At 37.5% G+C, this 23733-nt stretch overlaps 2 protein-coding genes across 2 annotated transcripts; both read left to right on the plus strand.

The window, feature by feature from the left end:
* Positions 1–8627: 8627 nt before the first annotated feature.
* On the plus strand, positions 8628–11280 carry LOC129723060 (uncharacterized). Its single transcript, XM_055677010.1, has 2 exons — positions 8628–8797; positions 10322–11280. Exons 1-2 carry the CDS (start codon positions 8795–8797, stop codon positions 11030–11032), a joined length of 714 nt encoding a protein of 237 aa, XP_055532985.1. The 5' UTR covers positions 8628–8794; the 3' UTR covers positions 11033–11280.
* Positions 11281–18367: 7087 nt separating this feature from the next.
* On the plus strand, positions 18368–19799 carry LOC129724249 (uncharacterized). The gene is made up of 2 exons (XM_055678975.1): positions 18368–18500; positions 18885–19799. The coding sequence occupies exons 1-2, from the start codon at positions 18497–18499 to the stop codon at positions 19688–19690; spliced, it is 810 nt and encodes a 269-aa protein (XP_055534950.1). The 5' UTR covers positions 18368–18496; the 3' UTR covers positions 19691–19799.
* Positions 19800–23733: the final 3934 nt, after the last annotated feature.

Consider the following 23733-nt stretch of genomic DNA (forward strand, 5'->3'; position numbering starts at 1 on the left):
AATTCTCTCCGGAGAAGACTGAGATAGTAGTTTTTTCTAGGAAGCATGAACCTGCTCAGCTTCAAACACAATTAATGGGTAAAACGATTTCTCAGGTTTTGGTACACAAATATCTTGGTATCTGGTTCGACTCTAAAGTCACATGGGGTTGTCACGTGAGGTATCTGATGAAAAAATGTCAACAAAGAGTGAATTTTCTTCGTACAATAACCGGACAATGGTGGGAGCCCATCCAGGAGACCTTATTAGGCTTTACCAAACAACGATATTGTCTGTTATTGAATACGGGTTTTTTTTTTTTTTTTTTTTTTTAAGGGGGGATTTGTTAGTAGCTTAAGTATTTATGATAAATATTAGTAAATAATGAGTATGTGTGTCCAATCACAAATGGTGACTTCTCAACACTGTTAGAAATTTGTAATTTTAATTGTTAGGATTTGTTTGTTTTCGCAATTAGGACTTATCATTCGTAGGGATTTAAACCTACTTGTCAGAAAAGGGGAAGTAAACTTACAACTAACTTAATTGCTAACTTATTGGCTATAAAGAGAGCTTATCGTAGCAATTGAGGATTGCAACGATTTTTGTCGAAAATTGTTAATAATTTTATTTGACATAGCTTCTAATGGTTCAACACCAGTAAGTCTATGTAATTCGAGTGTACCAAACCAAGGAGGACGCTTCAAAATCATTTTCAAAATTTTATTCTGAATCCTTTGGAGCGTTTTCTTCCTTGTTGAACAGCAACTTGACCAGATCGGTACAGCATAAAGCATTGCTGGTCTAAAAATTTGTTTGTAAATCAAAAGTTTGTTCTTTAAACAAAGTTTAGAATTCCTGTTAATAGAAGGATATAAACATCTCGTATATTTGATGCACTTGGCTTGTATAGGAAGTTTTAGGAAGAAAAAATATCTAAACTTTTCTGCAATCGACTGCATATGACACGAAGGCTTTTTCCTTTTACGGAAATGCTTGTGTCATCGCAGAACAATGACTTTGTGCATCCTGGAGGCAAATCAGGAAGATCTGAAGTGAATATGTTGTACAGGACTGGACCCAAGACTGAACCTTGAGGTACACCTGCTCTGACAGGAAATCTATCAGATTTTGAATTCTGATAGACAACCTGCAGAGTTCGATCAGTAAGATAATTTTTTAAAATTTTGATTAGGAAAATTGGGAAATTAAAAGTTTGCAATTTCGCAATCAAACCTTTATGCCAAACACTGTCGAATGCTTTTTCTATGTCTAAAAGAGCAGCTCCAGTGGAATAACCTTCAGATTTGTTAGCTCGTATCATATTAGTAACTCTGAGCAATTGATGAGTTGTGGAATGCCCATGGCGAAATCCAAACTGTTCATTTGCAAAAATTGAATTTTCGTTGATGTGTGACATCATTCTGTTAAGAATAACTCTCTCAAACAGTTTACTTATTGAAAAAAGCAAACTGATTGGTCGATAACTTGAAACTTCAGCTGGGTTCTTATCCGGTTTTAAAATGGGAGTAATTTTTGCATTTTTCCATAATTTGGGAAAATATGCAATTTTGAAGCAGCAATTGAAAATTTTCACTAAAAATTCCATTGTGCTCTCAGGGAGATGTTTGATTAGTATATTAAAGATTCCATCGTCACCAGGTGCTTTCATATTTTTGAAATTTTTAATAATTGATTTAATCTCATTCAAGTTAGTTTCAATTATTTCTGCAGGTGAAAAATTCTGGGAAGAAATTAAATCAAATTGACGTGTGACTTCATTTTCAATTGGACTCACAAAATTCAAATTTGAGTTATGAACACTCTCAAACTGCTGAGCAAGTCATTGGATACAAGAAAACGTTCACCATCTTTTAAAACTGGAATGGGCTTTGAAGGTTTCTTAAGAATCTTCGACAGCTTCCAAAATGGTTTTGAATATGGTTTCAATTTTTCAACTTTAGTCTCAAAATTTTGATTTCTCAGAAGTGTAAATCTATGTTTAATCTCTTTCTGTAAATCTTTATAAATAGTTTTAAAAACAGGGTCACGAGAACGTTGATATTGACGTCTGCGGACATTTTTCAAACGAATTAGAAGTTGAAGATTTTCATCAATTATTGATGAATCAAATTTCACTTGAGCCTTTGGAACAGAATAATTCCTGGCATCAACAATTGCACATTTTAATGCTTCCAAAGCGGAATCAATATTCACTTCGTTTTGCAAATCAAGCTCATTATTGAAATTTCTCTCAATATGAGTTTTGTATCTTTCCCAATTAGCCTTGTTATAATTAAAAACAGAGCTCATAGGGTTTAAAACTGATTCATGTGATAAAGAAAAAGTTATTGGAAGATGGTCAGAATCAAAGTCAGCATGTGTGATCAAATCACTACATACATGACTTTGATCTGTTAGCACCAAATCAATTGTTGAAGGGTTTCTTACAGAAGAAAAGCATGTAGGACTATTCGGAGACAAAATAGAATAGTATCCTGAAGAACAATCATTGAATAAAATTTTGCCATTGGAATTACTTTGAGAATTATTCCATGAACGATGTTTAGCGTTAAAATCGCCGATTATGAAAAATTTCGAACGATTTCTGGTGAGTTTCTGTAAATCACCTTTAAAATAATTTTTGAGCTCGCGTGTGCATTGAAATGGTAAATATGCTGCGGCAATAAATAAAATCCCAAGTTCAGTTTGAACTTCAATTCCCAAAGTTTCAATAACTTTCGTCTCAAGATGGGGAAGAGCACGATGTTTGATTCGGCGATGAATAACAATTGCAACTCCACCGCCGGAACCCTGAATCCTATCATATCTATGAACCACGTAATTGGGATCATATTTTAATTTTATGTTAGGTTTCAAAAATGTTTCAGTAATAATTGCAATATGCACATTATTTACTGTTAAAAAATTAAAAAGCTCATTCTCATTGGCCTTCAATGAGCGAGCATTCCAATTTAATATTTTAATTGTTTTATTTAAAATCATTGCTAAATTTTAAATTAGAAACAATTTTAATAGTAAAATTTGTGCCTATTTGAATGGCTTCAAACATTGATTTTGCCTGCAACATGGCGTTCATAAGATCGAACATTGCCTGTTGCAAAAAAGAAAGTTTACCTGCCGTAATAGGCCCCAGGCAGTTGACATTAGAAAAAATATTTTCGGCAGCAATATTAGCTGGAGTAATAGGTGTACAATTATTTTCTAGCGTGTTTTGCTTACCCATATTAACGGTCATTTTCGAACTACCAACACTAGGCGGTATAATGTCCGAACTACCTGTAACCTGTGCATAAGTTAAACGGGTATGCAAAGGAGTAGGTAAACTATGCGTCACTGGTACGCTTGGAGAATTTTGTTTTGAAGTTGGTTTTAATTGAGAAATTGAATTTTGTTTACCTTGCCTTGCCTTAACAATTGCTAAACGGACTGGGCATTGATAAAAATTTGACATATGGTTGCCGTTACAATTCGCACAGCGAAAATTTTTACTCTCTTTCACAGGACATGTGTCCTTTTTGTGAGAAGAGTCTCCACAATTAAGACATTTTTGGTCCATGTTACAGAATTTGGAACCATGGCCATAACGTTGGCAAGTACGGCATTGGGTGATATGCTTTTCACCTCCGCCATACTTCCTATAAATTTCCCACTTTACACGCACATTATACAATGCATGTGCTTTTTCAAAAAAATTTAAGTTGTTAACCTCATTGCGGTTAAAATGAATTAAATAATTAACAAGGGAAATTCCAGTTCTCTGACTGTTTTCGCCTCGTGATTTTTGTTTCATTAGAATTACTTGGGTAGGGGCTATGCCAAGTAATTCTGTTAAAGTAAGTTTGATCTCATCAACGGTTTGATCGTTGGTGAGACCTTTCAAGACAACCTTGAACGGCTTGGCGTTCTTGGTGTCATATGTAAAAAATTTGTACATCTTGTCAGTTAAATACTGAACAAGACGATCACGTCCCTTTACTGAGTCGGCTAATAAGCGGCATTCACCTCTACGGCCAATTTGATAGGTAACTTTAACGTCAGAAACAAACGTTAAAAGTTCCTTTTTGAATATATTAAATTCAGAAGAAATAGTTACCACAATAGGTGGAACTTTCTCCTTTTTTAAAGATTTTATATTTTGTATAGTTTCATTATTGGTAACTTCCATTTCACCAGCTTCTTGCTCAGGCAAAATATCAAAAGGATTGTCACTACAGACACTCGATGTGTCAGAAAGAGATGCCTCTCTTTTCCTCCCCGCAGCGATGCGAGGTTTCTTTTTCCGTCCAGCCATTTCAGGTGATACGAAAAAGTTAAAACAAATGTTAAATTTAAAAGTAGGTAGTCTTGAGAAAGACTGATGGGAAATAACTTTCAGGTAGTGTTTAAAAGACACACTGACAAAACACAAACTTTGAAGCTATAGGCAGTCAAAGACCAGTCCACAAGCAACCGAAAAAACGTCTGATCTGTAGGACAGTTCAAGACGCACTGTTATTGAATACGGGTGTTTCTGCTTCCGCTCCGCAGCAAACACACATCTGATCAAACTGGAGCGAATACAATATCGTTGTTTGCGTATCGCCTTAGGTTGCATGCAGTCGACCCATACGATGAGTTTGGAGGTCTTAGCTGGAGTACTACCATTGAAGAACCGCTTCTGGAGCCTGTCTTCTCGTATTCTTATCAAATGTGAGGTCTTGAACCGTCCCGTGATTGAAAATTTTGAAAGGTTAATCGAACTTAATTCTCAAACCCGTTTTATGACATTGTATTTCCATCACATGTCCCAAAATAGTAACCCTTCTTCGAATATTTCAAATCGTGTCGACTTATCAAATACTTCTGATTCTAGTGTGTTTTTCGATACATCCATGATAGAAGAAACTCGTGGAATCCCGGATCATTTACGCGTGCAGCAGATCCCTAAATTTTTTTCCAATAAATATCGAAACATCAACTGCGACAATATGTACTACACTGACGGATCACTTCTTGATGGGTCCACTGGCTTCGGTATCTTCAATAACAATTTAACCGTCTCCCATAAGCTCGATAATCCTGCTTCTGTTTACGTCGCAGAATTAGCTGCAATTCAGTACACCCTAGGGATTATCGAAAAAATGCCCACGGACCATTATTTCATCTTTACGGACAGTCTCAGTTCCATTGAGGCTCTCCGATCAATGAAAGATGTTAAGCACTCTCCGTATTTCCTGGGGAAAATACGGGAACATCTGAGTGCTTTATCCGAAAAATCTACTCAGATTACCTTAGCGTGGGTCCCTTCTCACTGCTCGATACCGGGTAATGAGAAAGCGGACTCTTTGGCTAAGGTGGGCGCAACAAACGGTGATATTTATGAAAGACCAATTGCCTTTAATGAATTTTTCGCATTTGTACGTCAGAATACGATCATCAGTTGGCAAAATTCTTGGACCAAGGGGGAACTGGGAAGGTGGTTACATTCCATAATCCCCAAGGTATCGACGAACCCGTGGTTCAAGGGGTTGGATGTAGGTCGGGATTTCATTTGCGTGATGTCCCGGCTTATGTCCAATCACTATAGATTTGACGCGCATCTCCGTCGTGTTGGGCTCGGGGAGAGTGGTATCTGTGCCTGTGGTGAGGGTTATCACGACATAGAGCATGTGGTTTGGTCATGCCCTGTACACCGTGACGCCAGGTCTAAATTAATAGCTTCCCTGCAGGCCGAAAGTAGGCAGCCGGCTGTTCCTGTTCGTGATGTCTTGGCGAGCCGTGACCTATCCTACATGTCCCTTAAATACGTTTTCCTGAAATCCATCCACGCCCCAGTTTAATCCTATTCCCTTCCGCCTACATCCAACCAAACGACAAGAACACGTTAAGACCCCGGATCCGGAAACAGCAACTAGAGCCGCACGATACTCTCAGGTCCCGAGGGAGACAACCCAATATGCCAGTCCGTAATATCTTGGCCCAGCAGCGGAACATATTCAATATGCTGCTTACCTATGGCGATGGAAAACCATCAAACAACAAACCAGTGCTTTTAATGCAAAACATTCTAGCTTTAGGTTAGATTTAGTTTCAGCTCGTAGTCGGCAGCGAGGATAAAAAATTTGCTTTTAGTTATTAAGATACTTTAGAAAGTAAGCTACCAGATATAAAAAAAACACCGGTGTCGATGTTATCATAACTGTCTTCTCTTGCAGTGTTGAATATATGAAAGACGTTCGAGTGACGTTTCGAGTGATTATCTTACCGGGAATTCCAATGTTAGTGTCAATGTTGGAGTGGTTCCTTCAGAAACCGTTACCGGCGATGCAGTAAACGTTACGGTGCTTGTCAGTATTTCACGAATTGTTCTAAAGAATGGAACTGTTGTTGTTATCTCACTAGTACGGGTAACCGATTTGGTTATTATAACGGGATCCGCTGCAGTGGTTATTGTGGATGTGGAAGCATTCAAGGTGCTTGTTTCCGTTAACACTTTCGGTGTTTCCGTAACGGTCGTTTTACTGAACTCAGCGGTTTCCGTGAATGTTGTAGTCAAGCCTGGGATGGTAGTAGTTACACGGACATCCGTCAAATGAATCGTTGAAGTAACGGTACCAACTTCGTAGGAATACACGGTAACGGCTTCTTGATCACGAAATATAGGAAGGTAGGTGTTGGTAAGTCCGCAGAATGCATTGACCGTACTAGTGATAGTTACTTTCTCAGGTAACATCAATGGGCAATCTGGCACTGGATATTGATAAACACAATTTTAACACTGTTCACCCATTGGTTCGATGTTGTCTTGGCTCGGCAGTATCTCGATCGATCGTCGAGCTTCCGATGCAGCAATCAGATAGAAAAATATACATATCTGTAACATAGTATACGTCAATTAAAATCCTGATGACTTCTCTAATACATCGAATCTAGTATCTACCCTCTCGAACATTTCGCACAAACTGACAGTATGATTGCAACGTTTTTATTTATTTATAGGCACATTCTCTAGGCTTTACAAAAGAATAGAAGAATCTTTCAACAACCAAGGTTCCATGTTTATTTTTAGATTGTCCCAACAATGTATGATCGTAATCGCATATGGACGGTGTCCACACGCGTTACCGATTTGGATGTCAGTGACTCTAAAAATAGGTTTAATGCCCAATTCTCGCAGATAATTTTAAGACATAGTTTGAAGCATTTTATGCTTGGCATTAGCATTTAAATAGGCACTTTAAATAGCAGTAAATTCCGAACTGTGTTTTAAAACAACAAAAATATTCAAACAAATTATCAATTTCGTGGGAACAAAATACACCATTGTCTTGATTATTTTTGAATGCCTTAAACAACCTGTCGTTAAGAACTAGAATCAAGAAAAAAGTCACAAATTTCGACGCATCGTTTTTATAATTTTAATCATAGCGTTATAAACGCTTGGCAATATCACTTAGATCACTTGATAAATCTTCCGTTACCCTCTCCAAGATCACGTGGGAACTATGAACGAATCCGGAATGCAATCCAACAATGCACTATCACAACTAAATTGAGGCCACTCTAACTTTTAAACAGCGAACTGCACCGAAATTTTATATTCATATTGAGCACTTCGCCTTATCGAATAACCGTGGGTAACAATTTTGCTCAATGCAACGGCATGGCAACAGAAAGGAAAGCATCCAGCACGGGCTTAACTATTTTCACACCTCGACAACCCTGGGTTGACCAAAATTGCGCTTGAAACAATACCCTATTTGCATCATGACTTTGCTTCCTCTAGCTAGAAAATTCGTCGACCAAACTTAATCGAATAAAACCTGCTTGATCCCGAAATCGGTCGCTTTGCGAACACAACCATAATCGACAATGAATCCCGGATTTTTTTTTGTTTCCAACCGATGTTCACACATTCATCATAGCGGTTTATTCTTATGAATGGCTGATATTTCTGATGCACGTGGCATATAGAAGCTGCCGAGTCTATTAATTTGTTTTTACGATCACAAAGATTTGTTACCTTTGTACCATTTTGTTGCCGCGGATTACCAGCTCATCATAATCTTGACATTGAATGATTTATACAATTATGTTTCAGAAGTTTCCAACGCGCGTGCTTCCAATGAAAACTGCTAAGATGTTAAATTTAAACAAATTATAATAGTTTTTTATCTCTCTCTCTCTCTCATTTCGACTAGCTCCTGTGTGTTAAATCAAAATCATCTTTTCAATTACTCCCATCCGGATACATCCGCGATCCACTATCATTTTCACCGTACCCTGGATTATCGCCGTGTAAAACATCATGCATATTTGATACGATACGCGATAGATCAGCACTCGAACTTCACCGACCCATGAACGTAAACAATGAGCCCATCTGTTACTGGGCGCGCTTTCAAAAGCGGCGACCCCTTCGCTGGACCCAAACAAAGCCACTTCTTCCGAAATACATCGCAAAAGATCGTCACCAAAGCTGAAGACCCCACTTTGCCAGTTTTGGCATTCTCTTTGCTGCTTCAGTTTAGCATCGTGTAAATTACTTTTGTTTTTAATGTTATTCTCCCGCAGAGCTTCTAAAGCAAGTAGCGTTTCGACCATTCTTCGAGCCACCAGAGGGGCAATCCATCACGGATCTAATTAGCGCCGATTGAAAATGCCCTGTTTTGGATATGGCCAGTTTAGTTGCCGGCTAGCTTTGAGACGGGACGGTTTAGTTAGTAGTGTCGTATAATCTAGTGATATCAAGAATCCAAGAAACGTTCTGAGTAACTTCTTCAATTAGGACAGTGCACATATTAACTTCGTAATGGTAAATTAGTGCTCGAAAAAAATATTTGGTGTTGGGTAAACAGTTAAAACAGTGAATGCGTAAAATTGTCAGTTTTGATAAGAGACCGAGAATGGCTACTAAACCAAAAAACAATGGCACAAGTTTGTGGGACAGATCTGTTACCTTCTTTGTGGGAGATTTTGCATGGAAAACTGAATCAAATGACTTACACAAGACGTACAAACCATTGTGGCTGTTTATAATGTAGTAAACGGCTGTTTCTTGCGAATTGTGCTGAACACTATAGTGAAAAATACCATGATGAGTGTTACAAATTTGGTTATATCGGCAAGAGCATCTAGAGATAGGTATCGGCCAAGCGTGTAGTGACCTGGATTCTCGGACACCAACGCCGACATACATTTCGATGGTTGTGAGGTGGCGTGATTTCCTTACAACCTATCCAAGCGATCTCGGTTCAACCCTCGCCATCGCAGAAGGTTTTTCGAAAATAAACAAAAATGAAAAAGTGTTCAAATTACTTTCGGTGGCTACTTTGGAACATGTACTACAATTCTAGTGACCAGTTATGATTAGTACTGCGAATATCTCTTAATAACATCGGAAATATTCGCTCTTGTTCCTCTCAGTCGATATTATGGATTCTGTATTCTGATCAGGGCAAAGTCTTGTTATCGCAACAGACCGTATCGAAGAGATCTAGAACTAACTGTGATTGGTTTTCGAAGCATTACTCGAAAACAAAAAAAAATGTTACAAAAAGATTATAACTGAAACATTATAGTTCTCTTTATCTAAAGGTTAAGATTTCTGTTTACATTTGTACCTACCTACCTTATCTCTGGACCGATTTCCAACAAACTTGGCATACGTGCTTTTTATACAAAGGAGATATTCGTTAAATAAATAGAAATTCTTATTTGTATTTTTCCCTTAAAACCTTAAAGAAGCAGGGGTCTTAATATGTAAGAAATTCAATACTTTTCGTGCATTATGAGTATTTTTGAATGAATTCAATGATTTTCTCGGTCATGTCTAGAGACCAGAACATGAGGTTCGACCTCATTCATTAATTCAAGAATATGACTTCTAGTTTCTGAGATGCTGTGTAAGACTATGGAAAACGTTTACAAGCTTTCCGTAATGATAATTCCGAAATCAGGATGACACTTGAAAACCGGAAATCTGTATCCGACGACATTTTGAAATGTATGTTTGTAACTTCCAGATTCTGGGATCTGCGGAATTTGTGTATTTTTTTTTGGAAATTTTATTTTTTTTTCTCATTTCTCCATGATTAAATAACCATCCACTTTTTGAAGTAAATAATTTTGTTTAAAAATAAACTTTTTTTGCAAATTTTCACAACTTTTTTCATGAAAAAAAATATTTTTCGCGGCTTTTTAACGACAAAACTTTTGCGTTAAAATAGATTCTCCACATCCCAGTTACAAAAAAATGGATTCAAAAGACAGCTAGAGCTAAAAACTGAACATTAAATAAAATTTGCGCGCAACTAATGTTTATTCATTATCTTTCCAGATTCACTTTTTGCTGATGGGACAGTTTCTACTGTTTTTATGTAAAGCTCAACGAGATCGAGAGCCGATAGAACAGAAACCACTTGCTGAGTTTTCGGGATACGATTATCCTAAACCATCGATCACCTTTGAAGATGGCTACGTCTACAATAAGCCGAGTTGTCCATTAGTTCTTCCGAGCACTCAATATGTTACATTACCTCCGGTTGTCAGCGTCCAACTGCATACCACTACACACACTGAAACAGTGGTTCAAACCTTGATTGCCACGTCCACCGATTACCTAACTGTAACCAGTACAAAGTTTAACTGTGCGCCAAGTACTTATCTCTCTCCTCCACCAACCTCCCCAAACACCTATCTCCCGGTGGGCAAGCCCACCAACACTTACTTGCCGAAACTACGCGTGGATATCGAACAAACTACTCCAAACTCATTTCTTCAAAGCTACGACTATTCGCAAGCAGCACCCATCAAACGAATGATCGATGATTTTACTGCAAACACGCTGGATGATCACCTAAGTGTTGCACTACACTCACCAATTGGTCAGGATAATTCTACGACTACAACCCAACTACCAACAGCTGTCAACATCATTTATCTCGATCGCCGAACCGCAGAGGACACTTCGAGTGGCCCACCGGCAGATCTTTTGAGCTGGTTACTGTGCCGTTTCAATCTAGTCAATAAGACCTGCGAGAATCAATGAGCCGATAATGCCCCTTCCTGTTGTACAGTTGAAGTAAAAACTTTTTGAACGCAAAAATTTGGAAAAGCCATAGAGCTTTCTGGCAGCTCAATCAAGGTTGTTCGTTTTATTATTTACTCCTAATTTTATTTACACAAACCCGAATATAAAACCCTTTCTGAGTAGAATAATTTCATAAATCGAGTATTCAAGTTCAAGCAAATCCGTTAAATAAGATAACTTTTAAGTTAACTTTGTTTTCGTCAGAAGTTCGTTTGGCTCGTTTTTAATCCGATTAACACCGTGCAAAATGTGTCAATACAAGCATCATTTAATATTTTCCATAGACAAAAACATTGGAAAACAAAAGGTTATTTAAGTTCTCAGGTATTACTAAAGATTTTATTTTAATCTTTGTTGCGTTTGGAAAGCTTGCAGGATACGTGTAAGCCGATTTGCTGCCGTAAAAAAAATAATTATTGCTGGTAAACTGCCAGAATTTTTTCATGCGTCAAAGATAAAATTCAAAAAGTAAATATAAACATGAAAATTATTTTTAAAAGCAATAATTTTGAAAATAACCGTAACTTTGGTAACTCTGTTTTTTTTTCGCAGGGGATACTTACCTTGTAAAAAAAACCTAAATTAATCCACCTAGCGGTCAGACCAAGCCTTTCTCAATCAAACTTATTATTTGTAAAAATAGATTTACATGGACGCTTCAATCCAATAAAAATATATTCACTCTTTGGGTTCTAAAAAATTGATGTTGTAATTGAAGTATAAAATATGAAATTTAACGTAATGTTAGTGCTTAAGAAATAGCGAAATAAAAGAAATGACTTTTAGTTTCGAACAATTTCATCACGAGCGATACCGGAAACGTTCAAATAGTACGAAACCACATTTAAATTATGTCGAGGCCACATATATTGATCGAAGCAGGTATAGTTTTAAATAGTCTTTGAATTTCTCTTCGTTCCATAACTTTTGAACCACATATCAAGTTGTTATGAAGTTAGTTATATGAAAGTTTAGGAGATAACTCGTTCGTATGACACTAGTTATGTTGAAATAAGTCGTGTAATCTTTGACATAATAGACTTTTGTTGTTTTAACAATTGAATACATAACGGTTGCTTAAGCTCGATTATAATCAAATGAAATGGGAACGTATAGAGCAGCCGAAATATGAAACCACTTGTTCGATCATAATTCATCAGTCAACCCTTAACTAGCCCGTTCATTTCATAATAATATTGTTCAAATCGGTTGTGTGGTTTCTGAGATAATGAAGTTTCGTGATTTTCACATTTCGATACATTACAGACGAAGTTACAGTCCGATTACAGTTGAATTGAATAGGGTGTTATGAGGTAGCTGGACCTCTCATTTGACACTAATTTAGTGAAAATCAGTTCAGCCATCTCTGAGGAAAGTGAGTAAGTTTAGGTAGTCTTGTGAATATTTTTCTTTCATAGCTGGATTTCACATTTTTAAACATAACAGGCAAAGTAATAATCCGATTGCAAAACAAATCAATAAGGTCTTATGGGGCAACAAGACCTTCCATATGATTTTTCCATATGATTTTATGAAAATCGGTCCAGCCATCTCTGAAAAACATGAGTGAGATTAAATAGTCTCCAGAACACGTTTCTTTCCATAACTTCTGAACCACAAGTTCAATCTTTATGAAATTCAAAAGTTAAGGGTTTTTAGGTAGCCCGCTCATTTGAAAGTAATTTTGTTCAAATCGGTAGTGTATTTTCTGAGATATTGATGTTTCGTGATTTTTACATTTTGATACATAACCTCTAAACTAGAAATCCGATTACAATAAAATTCAATAGGGTCTTCGAGTGAGATTGGGAGAGCGTTACACACACACACACACACACACATACACACACACACATACACACACACACACACACACACACACACACACACACACACACATAGAAAATGCTCAGCTCATCGAACTGAGTCGAGTGATATACGACATTCGGCCCTTTTGAGCACTTTTATACCTTTAGTTTTTGCAGTGATTGCTATTCCTTTCTAGGAGAAAGGCAAAAATAGATTTTTTTTAAAATGAGTTTTTTTTTTGGATAATTAGTTTTCAATTTTTATTTCTATATAGCTTCTCAAAGATGAATCGTGTTCCAAAAAATTTAACCAATAGTACAAAAAAGCTTCTTTTGCTTATAGAAACGTCTATGCAAAGTTTCAGCCGAATCAAAAATGACAATTTAAAAATAAATTCAAACTGGGACATTTTTTTGTGGAACTGCTCAATCGTTATCTAAAAGACGGGAACGGGGAGAAGCTAAATAGCAATATCTTCGAGAGACTTTTAGGCGATAGAAAGCAGTTTTTTGTAACATTTTCAGCTACCGACAATCAAGAAGATTTCGGTTGAAATTATAGCTGACTTGGGTATACAGCAATACAAAAATCCCGTGCCTTGTGATGTGATAATAAATACTTTAACTTTACATATTAACACTTAATCAGCAAATTGGACATCAAGCCCAATTCTATTACGAATTAAATACCTTCAAAAGATGGCAAATTTATTTGGAAAGGGTTATTCGTTATTTACTGCGGAATAGAAAATTGCATTGTCATATTTTCCTACATTTCAATGTTAATTCACCGTATCAGATAGTATTATGAATTATACTACTTAAATAATTTTTATAGTTTTATATTTTGTTTATAAAATTCCTTTTCTAGAGTTACCGCTGAAAAAAAAGTTTGCTCGCAACACTGTTTTCTATACGGCCCCCAGAATTCCAGAATAGATGCAATTCTGAGACGCCCTAATGATACAATGGAATATAGAAAGGTACGGAGATGGTTTGAGTCTCGGTTTTAAGGGGCTTCTTTTTTGTTAACAGTGATAAAGTAGAAGTCAAACAACAATGTCCAAAAATCAATGTCCGGTACATTTTTTTCAAGAATTGTTCACAAGCTATGGCAGTTTACGGTATGAAAATGCCTACCTGCGTCGTTAAGCAATGCGAAATACCGTTTGAAATGGCATTTGCTCGTTGACCGAGATCTACGTCACAACCCCAACACGTGCTTCTGTTTACCCTTTTTTCGTTACTAATACAGACAAATGTCTTCTTCTTCCTCACCTTTGGATACCTCCCATACTCCACGATACAGTGAAATGCAGTGGTGGGCACCGCCAACCGAAAATTTAGCGACGCTTATCGCTAAGTCGCTAACCGGAAAATTTAGCTCGGTAATCGCTAAACGCTAAACCCACATTAGCGGAACTTTCGCTAATCGCTAATCGCTAACTTTTTAATATGTAAATAGTCATATCGCTATATTTATTGCTCGTGTTTTGTAAGATTTGGACCACTTTGATCTGTTTTGGTTAAACAAACGAAAACAATTACTTACAAGAATAACAAAAGTTATTTAGCTTGCATTGAAAATAAATTCTCTTAGGAATGTTTTCATAAAATTAATTATTATCTGAATCGAAAAAGTAGAACCAAAGTTGTCATAATTCCAAGCGCATTGCAATTTACCAAAGTTCTTGGTGTGGCGAAAATTCAATCTAGACCTTGTCCTTGTTCTTCAAAATGCTCCTGTGGCTTGTACGATAACTGGAACTCCATTCTAGGGCAAAAAAAACTGACAAAAGTAACTTTCGCAGTAAAGAATGTTCATCTTTCGAAGCAATTTACGTACGCCATCAGCAGTGGTGGGCACCGCTAACCGAAAATTTAGCGACGCTAATCGCTAAGCCGCTAATCGGAAAATTTAGCTAGATAACCGCTAAACGCTAAACGCTAAACCCACATTAGCGGAACTTTCGCTTATCTCTAATCGCTAACTTATTAATATGTAAATAGTCACATCGCTATATTTATTGCTCGTGTTTTGTAAGTTTTGGGCCACTTTGATCTTTTGTGGTAAAACAAACGTAAAAAATTACTTTTAAGAGCTATTTACAATGAAAGGTTCACAAAATGGTGTTCATACTTGGGTCTGTAAAAACAATGATTAACAAAAGTTATTCAGCTTGCATTAAAAATAAATACTTGTAGGAATGTTTCCATAAAAATTCAAGTATTATCTGGATCGAAAAAGTAGAACCAAAGTTGTCATAATTTCATGCGCATTGCAACTTACAAATGTTCTTGGTGGGCCGAAAATTCAATCTAGACCTCGAGCTTGTTCTCCAAAATGCTTCTGTAGATTGTACGATAACTGGAACTCCATTCTGGGGTTAAAAGACTGACTTGCACTTGTGTCGTAAAGAAAGGAACTCTAGACAATTGGGACAATTGAACGTTCGAAGCAATTTACGTTTCGTTTCGAAGCAATTTACGTTGGGGTACTGGGGGTAAGCCCGGCCCCCTAAGGAAAATGATTCTTTAGTAAGACTTGATGGCAAATATTGTTATATTTCTTTCACAGAATCATTGCCCAGATTGTTTTCTACAAGATATGAAGGTTTTTAGTAGTTTTAAACTGTTATTTTACGAGGAATAGAGAAGTTTTGAAACTAAGATAAAAACGACGTTTAGTAACCAGTGCGGGGGAAACCGGCACCACTTGGGGGTAACACCGGCACCTAAGTTTGTTCATGAATTTACTCGAAATAACTGAACCAATTTCAATTCGGAAACCGCCAAATGAGAGATCTTACATTTCTGTATGTTACTGTTAAATTTAGTTGTTGTCGGTTAGCTGGTTCTGGGGAGATTGCCGGAACAAGTTCCGGTCAACATTATGTATAAACAATGAAAAAATTTAATACTAGGCAAGTGGCATATGGCATCATATTAATAACTAGTTTTATCGAAGCCAGGATCACATTGACCACACCGGAGCATATTCCAAATACCACCGGGAAAGCGGTCAGTTTTGTGACATGATTCAGTACATTTGACACCTCTAATAACCCTTGGAATCATTCATAAATCACAAAAGAGCTTGAGTGCATGGTTCTAAGTAGATTCATTGATTTATTTAGCAGCGAGGCATCGGTAATAGCTGAAAAGTATGTGTCAGTAACACACAACTAGCCTCAAACCATGTCGGGTTTACCCACCCCTTTGGCATCACGCCCTGTTTCAAGGGCTAACATCTCAACATATGTAAAAACGAGATAGCATATCACCGCTTCTTTTCATACATCTTCATCTTACTGCTGACAGCGGGCACAAATTAATTTGAGCCCAGGACATGAGTTCATTGTCATTCACTGTTACTCGGTATAGGGATGCCAAAGGCTCGGGTTTACCCCACTCACTGGGTGACGGTGTTACCCCGCTAGCACACATTTTTTTAAAAAGAGTTTTTCTACTGGATTATCGCTTCAATTTACCTCAGATCGAATTCCTGTGATTGCTAACAATACCGGCAGTAAATTGTAGAGCAACGAAAAATTATTCTAGTCTTTTCAAATGAATAAAAGCTTAAGTTCCACTTACGAAAAATTACATCCGTTTACGCATCAGCTGCAGTATCGTGTGTTTTGTCCATTGTTTTGACGTTTGACGTTTCACGGCGGCTTCGATGTGTCTTAAAATGTCTAAAATATTAAATACCAACATTTCACATATTCCAAAACACAGTTTATTAGCGTTTTCTAGTAAAATCATAGGGGTGACGGTCTTACCCTCAGTGCCGGGCTTACCCCCAGTACCCCTACGCCATATTTAGCAATTCACAGTTTTTCTAAATAGTTCTATTGTCGCTTCTCTACAAAATTCAGCGAATTAGCGATTAGCGTTTCGAAGACCAAAATTTTAGCTACGCTAACAGTTTCGCTAACCAGCTCAAAAATTAGCGAAATCGCTAAACCGCTAACTGAATATTAGCGTCGCTAATTAGCGATTAGCGAATTAGCGGAATGGTGCCCACCACTGGCCACCAGCAATTCACAGTTTTTCTAAATATTTCTATTGTCGCTTCTCTACAAAATTTAGCGAATTAGCGATTACCGTTTCGAAGGCCAAAATTTTAGCGACGCTAACAGTTTCGCTAACCAGCTCGAAAATTAGCGAAATCGCTTACTGAATTTTAGCGTCGCTAATTAGCGAGTAAGCGAATTAGCGTAATGGTGCCCACCACTGGTGAAATGTTGTTCTAATTTTTCAGGATTATATGCGAGAGAAACAATTAGAAAGCATCTCTTAAGCTAATTAGAAGCTGATTAGAAACATCAACTTGAAACTATACAACAAATATTCTGTATTTTAACGCTTCTGTTCATTTCTTATTGGTTGTCTTTAGACAATACTTATTTCATATCTGCATTCAGTAATGTACTGTTTTGGTGAAGGTTAAAGAGTAACAATTGTTGGGTTTCACAAAGCTGAAGAACGGAGAGAACTAAATACACGGTTTATATAAAACTTATTTCAATGCTACGAAACGAAACGTCAACAACAAATCTGTTCGCGGAAATCATCATATCATAACGAAACGCTCCAGATCAAATAAAATTCAAATCATAAAATAAACTATTTAGAAGAGCTTTATTCTTATCCTTTGACTAGAAGCGACTACATAAATTGATACAACGATTGTACAACGGAAGGGGTTGATCCATTATTGATTACTCTCAGAGAAGATTTAACCACGCTACTTCAGGTAGGTTCCATAAAAAAGAATTACTCTGAATATTTGTAGGGGAAAGTTAAAGCAATTTGACTTGTTCTTAAAGGTTCAGTTATTAGATACAAAAAGCAATTTTATTGACTAATTTATTTATGAAATTCGTCCATCAACAAATATTTTATTGTATAATAATAAATTACATTGAAAGCTCAAACATTTCACCCACTAGCTGCAACTGAAGTTGAATGAAAGTGCGCACACTGGCAGGTATCAAAAATTTTCATAACTGAGACTAATCTGTTCACTCGAACAGTGAATTTTAAAACAGTCACAACAAATCAAATTGAAGTGCGAATAGTAGGTAAAAATTATCAAAGCTTTGGTATAAATATATGTAGAGCTGCACTATTTATGGTAATTTTTTTTTAAATCTTTTATTAAGGTGTTAAAAGGTGAGTCGAGATCATTTTATAGAAAAAAAACCTATTTTTATACATGTATCGTCCATGTTCTTTATAAGATAAGTTTCCTTATGGGAAGTTATGAGATCGAAATAGCAATTTTAATGACATAATAATGCTTAGTAATAGCATAATTTGGTCAAATGCCCATTAGCATAGTTAACATAAAAAGTTTATTGACACAGTGGAGTTTAAAGCTTTATCGGTTGTTTTGCCAACACAATCGCAATAAGTGACCTCAGTTCTATCGCAGTAGAGCTTGCATTATTGTCAAACCAAAAAGAAACAGATAACATTCAAGCGTCTGCGAAACATTGGTAGAGGACGCTTCTGTAAGAAATGTATCGGAACGTGCCCGTTTTTGGAGGTTGTCAGCGTGGGCACGATCGAAGTTGATTCGCCTCTGCACCCAACGTGCGCGAAGATGCGTAAGTATAAAATCCATAGTTCTAACCATAACCAGTTTTAGTTTAGTCCAGTTGTGTTATACTTGGGATATCTCAGCATTCGATATTGGATAAAGTGAGCCAGAATTCAATCATCATATTATTTTTGCTTAAATAAAAAATATATTTCTTATCAGATGGCAATCAGTGTGATGATTTTTCTTTATTTACTGCTGCCATCGCAAATATTCGGAGCAGCATTAGAGGACGATTTTGGAGGGTATGATTATCCAAAACCGTCATGTCCTTTGGTGTTTCCTGCGACAATTACGGCCACAGTGCCGCTTCTGGAATATATTACAGTGAAACAATACGAAACGCAAACGATTTTCAGTGTTTTAAAACCAAAAACGATTTTATCAACAGTGATAGTGCCAGTAACAAAAACAGATGTGACTACAGTTACATGCTATCAAACGCAAACAGATTACAGGACTATAATTAATAGTGTAACGGAAACATTACCTGCTGTCACCATTGTGTCAACAACAGTTCAAACCAAGTGGAGTACATCAACCTACCCTGTTATTTCAAGAGAAATATCAACCGAACGAATCACTTTTACGGAAACTCGCACTCGATTCCATACCGAAGTATCCACCGTAAAATCTATCAAAACCGAAATCGTTCCTGTTACAACTACAGTCACCACCTCTGTATGCACTCCTTACAACGCATATCTGCCAGTGCCTCAAAGTCCAACATGCTCACCACCGGTGAATACCTATCTTCCACAAGATTTATATCCACCAGAAATACCTGCATCTCTCCGAGCTCTAGAAATTGTTGTTACAACCACTCCAACAATTACTCGTACATCTACTGCCGCCCCACAAATCGTTACTACGACCGTTCCACTAGCTACCACAGCTACTAGAACCGTCACCGTAACCCTGGAACCTTCCGAAACCAGCACACGAACAATAAAACCTACTAGCACTGTGGTCTTGAGTCTGGATCCGACTACGATCAAACGCACAATCCAACCAACAAGGACTAGTTACATCTCGAAGGAGCCAATAACAGTAACGACTACCAAAACCAGTACGGTGTTTCTATCCGATAAGCTCGTTACGAAAAGTGTCACCTTTACACCCACTCTGACGACATACATATACGGTAACACTGTTACCAAAACGATGCATGTAAATAAATACAACAAAATATACTAGAATTGTATTACTAGACTACTATAAAAACCTTTGATGCATGCTTTCGTTCAATTGTAAATATTGTTTCACAATTATTCTTATTTCGAAACCATCACAATAAACGCAATAAACACACAATAAAATACCGTCTTGATTCAAACTGAGAACAGTCTCAAACTTCGCACATTTCAGAATAAATATCGAATTATTATAGGTAACTAGTGTTATAAAAAGTATGTTTATTATAACCCCTATTGAAGAAGATTAGGCGAGTAACTCGCCTCGCCCGCAGTCACTAACGAGGCGAGCAAAATGTGATGACATAAGTCGAGTGAAACTTGGCTGGTGACAGCTGAGTGACAGACGAGCTACTCGTCCAAAATCCAGCCGACTCGCCATCTGCAATACCAAAATAGGTCAGACAAGTAAATTGCTGCTCGCCTCGTCTTCTGTAACAGGGACCTCTATACCATTTCGTTCCTTCAAATGTCCTTTACTCACTGACTCACTGACTCACTTCCTTACTGACTCTTGCAGAATTCATCGGACAGGATTGTCGCTGCGCGTGAGCAAAAGTCGAACTAATTTATACACTGTTAATATGATGTATACTTAATGTCAAAATCAACTGACGACAAGACATGACTGCTGAAAGGTGAAACAATTTTTTCAGTGTCCATGTGGACGACTGTACGATGCTGTCATCCGAAAAATGATAATGTGTACGAATGTTTAGTTCTCAAACATGAAACTTTCTGGAAGAATCAAGAATTATCGGTGCATCATTTAAAATTGAGCGTACCATCTGAACTTCCTGATAACCGCTATGAGCACGCTCTACAGCCAAGTTTTCCACTCTTGCCGAGGTTAATAAAACAAAAATCGGGTGCCTCGGTGAACGTGACCATATGCACAATGGTTCTGAAATCTGGCTTGCGACATATAAAATTTAAAGTTTTGGTAGAATTGGACCTGAAAATAAATATAATCCCTCAATATGAGCGGGGGCCTAGTGTGGTTGGTAACGTCTCCGCCAACCACGCTCGACGCCTGGGTTCGAATCCCACCGCCGACATAGGTGTCGATGGTTGTGAGGTGGCGTGATCCACTCACAACCAACCCAACTGGTCTAGATTCAATCCTAGCCGACACCGGGAGTTTTTCTGAGTCGAAAAATCTCTGGGATCACGCCTTCCATCGCATGAGGAAGTAAAGCCGTTGGCGCTGGTCCGTTAATAAACGGGTCGTGAGTTAGGGACCTGGGTGTGGAGTCGCCTCCCTGGGCGTCGGTAATTGGCCACAACAGTGGCGGAAATAGACCGACGGAAAATAAGCGAGAATAAAAAAAAAAAATCCCTCAATATAAACCCCCACTCTGACAGTCAATTTCACACTTTTCGTTCGTACTCTGAAGTGCAAAAAATATGGCAATAGCAAAGCAAAGATTCGGAACTTGACCTTCTGTTTGTTATACACAGACTTCGCAGCCAACTGTTTAGTGTACAGGACAATTGCGGGGCTAGCGCTACGCTCCTACTGACACTAACAGTCTCTCTCGAGCCGAGACTCGAACCGACGACGACTGGCTTGTTAGGCCAGCATCGTATCTCGAGACCATTTGGGAGACAATAGCATTAAGTGCAAAAAATGACAATATCATTAAACTGCATGTTATCTTAAGCGTCGAACTGACCCAGCTGCTACACCTTTTTCATATATAACCTTGAACAGCTCAACGATCGATGACGGACTATGCACGATAAATCGGTTTTGCTCATAGTGACAAATTTTTTTTTGTAGGTCCCCGTGGTTCTGTGGTTAACGATGTCGGTCGGCTTGCTCTGTGATATCGGGTTCGATTCCCGATCAGGTCGAGGAACTTTTCGAGCTGGAAATTTCCTCGACTCAGCACTGAGGCACGGTGTATCGTTGTACTTATCCTACAACATGCAAAATGTGCCAAAAACAATATCGATAACGAATTCTCTCAACTAATCTAGTTGATCGAGACCGCATTAGCCCCCAGGCTAGCGTGCGATATTGTTGACAATTTTATGCGAATTTATGTCATCAGCTGCCACTAACCGTCGGAAATTGGTCGTGTTCGAAATGAATGAAAAATATGAACGTTAGGTATCTTGTTTTACTTATCTATGATGTAGGTCAGGTTAAACATGTAGATTATATCATTTTTGTTGCAATTAAGAACTTTGAAATAAGGAGAATTCAGAATTCGGCTTTGATTCAAATCCGAACACTCCAACGCTAACCGCTAAGATATACCGATTTCGATTCAAACAGTTCGAACAGTCTCAAACTTCGAACACTTCAGAGTAAAATCGAATTTTTATAGCTAGTGTTATCAAAAATATGATTATTATATACCATTTCGTTCCTTGGAATATTCTTTCCCCAGTGATGTACCGCTCTTTACTGTATGACTTCCAGAAATTGGTGTTGAAAGAACTGATGGTGAATATTTAGACAGTTTGCCTATCTACCTAAATCTTAGATGTTACCGTTGGAGAGTTCGGAGTTTGAGTCGAAGCCGAATTCTGAACTCTCTTTATTTGCATGTACAAAACGTGTTAAAATTTAGGTATATAAATAGTATTTAATTGCAACAAAAATTAAATAACCTACATGTTTAATCTTTGAACAACTTTGCCGTAGACTACATTTCTCCAAAGGCAAAAGTGAAATGTTAGATTTTGCAGCACCACTAGCGGCGGAGTTCCGACCTCAAACCTATTGTCATTTTTCGAGGTTTTTGTATACCTATTTCTTCTGAAGATAATATGACAATAAAACCATTTGGAGAGTGTTGAAAACTTCTACAGCAAAGTTATTACATATATACACGATAAAAAAATTTGAATATCACACGTCACGTGATATATTTTCTCATTTGAATTTCTGTTGCTTCCGACGAAAACCACGATTTTAAATGAAAATTATATGCAATATTATTTGAATTTCAGTTGCTTCTGACGTAAATAATGGTTTCGTTTGAAAATTACACGCAATATCATTCAAATTTACGTGGAATGTTATGGAATTTTCTATCATAAGCGATGGAGGCAATTCTTTACATGCGATTCGACATAAAGTTTTCTTACTGTGTATGATAAAGCACCTATTGAAAATACACAGTAAAAAAAATAAATTTTTTTAAATGCACATAAATGGAGCATTGGAAACCATGTAATATTCCGTGTGGCATTATATTCACATGCAATGTACATGAATACATTGTTGATTTGCATGCATATTTATATTCAAAGCTCTAAGTTTATATTACTCAACGTACAAATTTACATGGTTTAAAACGATTCTGTATTGTGCATTATTAACGGTGTGAAATTATACATGTTTTACATTTGTATTAGTTGTAAATGTCATTTTTTGGTACTGTGTATATCAAAAATTAGGGTGACCTAAATTTTCGATGAAATCAAGTATCTAACTTTTTATCTTTGTAGATAGAAAAAAAGTTGTTCTACAATGTTATAGATCCGTTAATTTCGAGTAACTAAACTGTACATCACAACGGGTACCATCAACAGCGAAATTTACCGTACCGCAACGAAATAAGGACTACGATTGGAATCTTGGGACATGGAACTATAATTCGCTCTGCTTTCCAGGATGCGGCAGGATAATCTACGACGAGCTACATTCACGCAACTTTGAAGTCGTAGCGCTGCAGGAACTCTTTTGAACAGGACAGAAGGTATGGGAAAGCGGGCACCGGGCGGCTGCTTTCTATAAAAGTTGTGGCACCACCAGCGAGCTGGGAACCGGCCTAATAGTAATGTGCAAGATGCGCCAACTCTGGATGGGGTGGCAGCCGATCAACGCAAGGACGTGCAAGTTGAGGATGAAGGGCCGGTTCTTCAACTACAGTATCATCAATGTGCACTGCCCGCATGAAGGAAGACCCGACGACGAGAAGGAAGCGTTCTACGCGCAGCTGGAGCAGGTCTACGATAGCTGCCCACGACGGGACGTTAAAGTCGTTATTGGGGACATGAATGCTAAGCTAGGACGGGAGGCAATGTACA

Source organism: Wyeomyia smithii, chromosome 2 (genome assembly GCF_029784165.1).
Source record: "Wyeomyia smithii strain HCP4-BCI-WySm-NY-G18 chromosome 2, ASM2978416v1, whole genome shotgun sequence".
In the NCBI taxonomy this organism is placed as follows: Eukaryota; Metazoa; Arthropoda; class Insecta; order Diptera; family Culicidae; genus Wyeomyia; species Wyeomyia smithii.